Source organism: Montipora foliosa, chromosome 1 (genome assembly GCF_036669935.1).
Source record: "Montipora foliosa isolate CH-2021 chromosome 1, ASM3666993v2, whole genome shotgun sequence".
Lineage (NCBI taxonomy): Eukaryota > Metazoa > Cnidaria > Anthozoa > Scleractinia > Acroporidae > Montipora > Montipora foliosa.
Window position 1 is genome coordinate 64,765,857 of NC_090869.1, and position 2,500 is coordinate 64,768,356.

At 39.9% G+C, this 2,500-nt stretch overlaps 1 protein-coding gene across 6 annotated transcripts in view; it reads right to left on the reverse strand.

The window, feature by feature from the left end:
- Positions 1-2,500, reverse strand: part of LOC138004840 (voltage-dependent calcium channel type A subunit alpha-1-like) — a 114,884-nt gene that overhangs the window by 55,351 nt on the left and 57,033 nt on the right. For all 6 annotated transcript variants that reach the window (XR_011123804.1, XM_068851182.1, XM_068851179.1 and 3 more), the window contains 2 exons: positions 1,959-2,031; positions 239-362 (listed from right to left, as the gene is read on the reverse strand). Coding sequence is in view for 5 of the 6 variants with exons in the window: in XM_068851182.1 (XP_068707283.1) it covers positions 239-362; positions 1,959-2,031 (197 nt within the window). In the remaining variant the exon portion in view is untranslated. The remainder of the gene's footprint in view (positions 1-238; positions 363-1,958; positions 2,032-2,500) is intronic.

Below are 2,500 nucleotides of genomic sequence, written 5' to 3' on the forward strand. Positions count from 1 at the left end.
TAGTGTCAACTCTCTGGTGTTTTGAATCCCTAGGGAAACACTAACAATAAAACTTCATTTAACACTAGCCAACCGTTCTCAATTTTTCAATAAAAGACCTTAAATCCGGAATAACAACGCGTCTGTTGCGCCTTAGTGCAAAACGATGTGGTATGGTGTTACATATACTAAAGCTGAAACAGGCACGTTACACCATCATTGCTATTTTGTTGACCATTTTTCATTGCTTAAAGGATACAATTTCCCAGAATCACAAGAGAGACGAAATAAAGTGAGGACAACATTCCGCCTATTGTGTGAGCCCCTCCGGATGCAACGATCCCGTCGTTCATCACGGTATTCCAATCTTCGCCCGTCATAATCTAAAGAGATTAAAATAATGTTGTTTCGATTATATTGGTTGATGTATGAGCAATGGTTGAGTATGAATACCTGGCGAGCAGGCTCTGGAGTTTGGCTTTCTAACTCAAACGCTACTCTCTTTCTTTTCGTTTTGGCGCGCGAGCGAGTTTGCGGACTACCTGGGGGACGAAGCGCGCCGACGAGTCTCGCGTCTCGCGGCCGCACCGTTCGCCTCCACTTTTCGCAGGCTATATAGTATATAAGAATATCGAGATGCATTCTAAGCTTATGAATTGGGTAGAACATCAGCAGAGCATTCGTCTCTATCCTCATATGCAGTTTCACTTTGTTGGTTGCATTTCCTTGGGTTTTTTTCTGATCCGAGAGGTTTCCTCCGGTAACTCTGGGATTCCCCCCCGTTTATTTCATTTTAGTGATTTAATTTGATTAAGTTCTAGTTACTACTTCTCCCAATTAGGGCTATAGGCTAAAGAAAATCTCACTTCTTCTACTTCTTATGACGATGATGATAATGAATATTATAAAGAAATTTATTTGAGGATGTTGACTCGGGGATACTCGGAAAGAATCCGTGTCCTCCTTTGCAAGTAACGACCCGACGACCTTCCGATTGCGAGTTCGGATGCAGCTCTACCTTTGAGCTATAGGAGACTCGAAACTTTCCGAGTATCCCCGAGTCAACAGCCAAGATTAACATGTAACATCTCTTTCAGTACAACCACGAATACAGCCGTGTTCACATTAGGCCTCGATTATGATCGAATTATAATCCAATTAAGTTTCGAATGGGTTCAAATCAACCAATTACAGTACGTGATTATAATTGGATTATAATTACGGTTGTTTGAAGTAATTACAGAGCGTGCTTGAACGTTAACAGAATGGCGAACACGTGATGGTATGAGCAGACGAAACTTCTTAGTATTCGCTTCATGGAGCGAAGATTAGGATTTGTCTTCTATCCTCATCTCGGAAGCCATCTTTGGTTTTCTTCTCGCCTCAAGCATGGCGATGATCGTCGTGGCAGCCCCGCGATACGGCGCCATTTTGTCTCACACTGCGGGGTTACCCTGCCTGTTGTAGTTGCATTTTCGCAGATGTAAACAGAACCATAATTGAATAATGATAGCCTGAATAATATACTTCAGTTGATTATAATCAACGTTTAGTGTGAACACGGCTTATGATGCATTCGAGACGGCTATATTAATGCCCAAAACAATACAAAAATGTAACTCAATTTTTGCATAATAATAGAGTCAAATTCCCAAAAGACTTTTTCGCCATTGTTCTTTCCAGAGCCCCGTGACGTCAGGTGTAATCTAAGAATAATCAGCGTTTATTTCATACTTCAATCTGGCCTACATAACGGACGCTGTTTTTTTTTTATTTTTGAGCCAGCGAGGGCAATCGCGACGCGAGCGCGGGCAATCCCGATGCGAGCGCAAACCGCGAGTCATAAGATTAAAGCGCCTGTTATGCTGGCTAGCTTCAATCCGTTGTTTTTCTCATTAAATAAGTAGAAGTTTGCTGTTTTCATTCCTATTGCCATTTTTCGGTGGTTAAATTCCCTTTTGACAGAAAACCGTACTCACCTGAAAAACCGCCAACATTGCTTTGAGAAAATTATCGAAGTTTGTTCGATTAGCGTCGGGGCGCTCACTAAACCTATCAATGAATTATAGGATCATAAGTGTTAGCTACAATATAAGGGGTTATTGTAATTGACACTACCGAGCCGTAAGCGAGTCATAAATATATAAATTATTTACTCAATAGAACGGTATGTTAGTGAAGTGGATACTGCGTTTCTGTCCATCTTCATTAAGGAATTTATCTTTGCGTTTGCATGGTACGTAACAACAGCATTTAGAGATAGCTTGACTATAATAACAACAACAATAATAATAATAATAATGATAATAATAACAATAACAATAATAATAATAATAATAATAATAATAATAATAATATCCGTTGCATATTTTGGTTTGTGTATCAAGAGAGCCATTGTGATAGCTGCGTACTGATCAAGTTGTTTTAAACGGGACATCAGAAATCTGGCTAAGTCGATCGGGGGTAATTTTTTTAGATTGAGGAAAACATCTACTTCTCGACATTTATCACGTTTGACTCA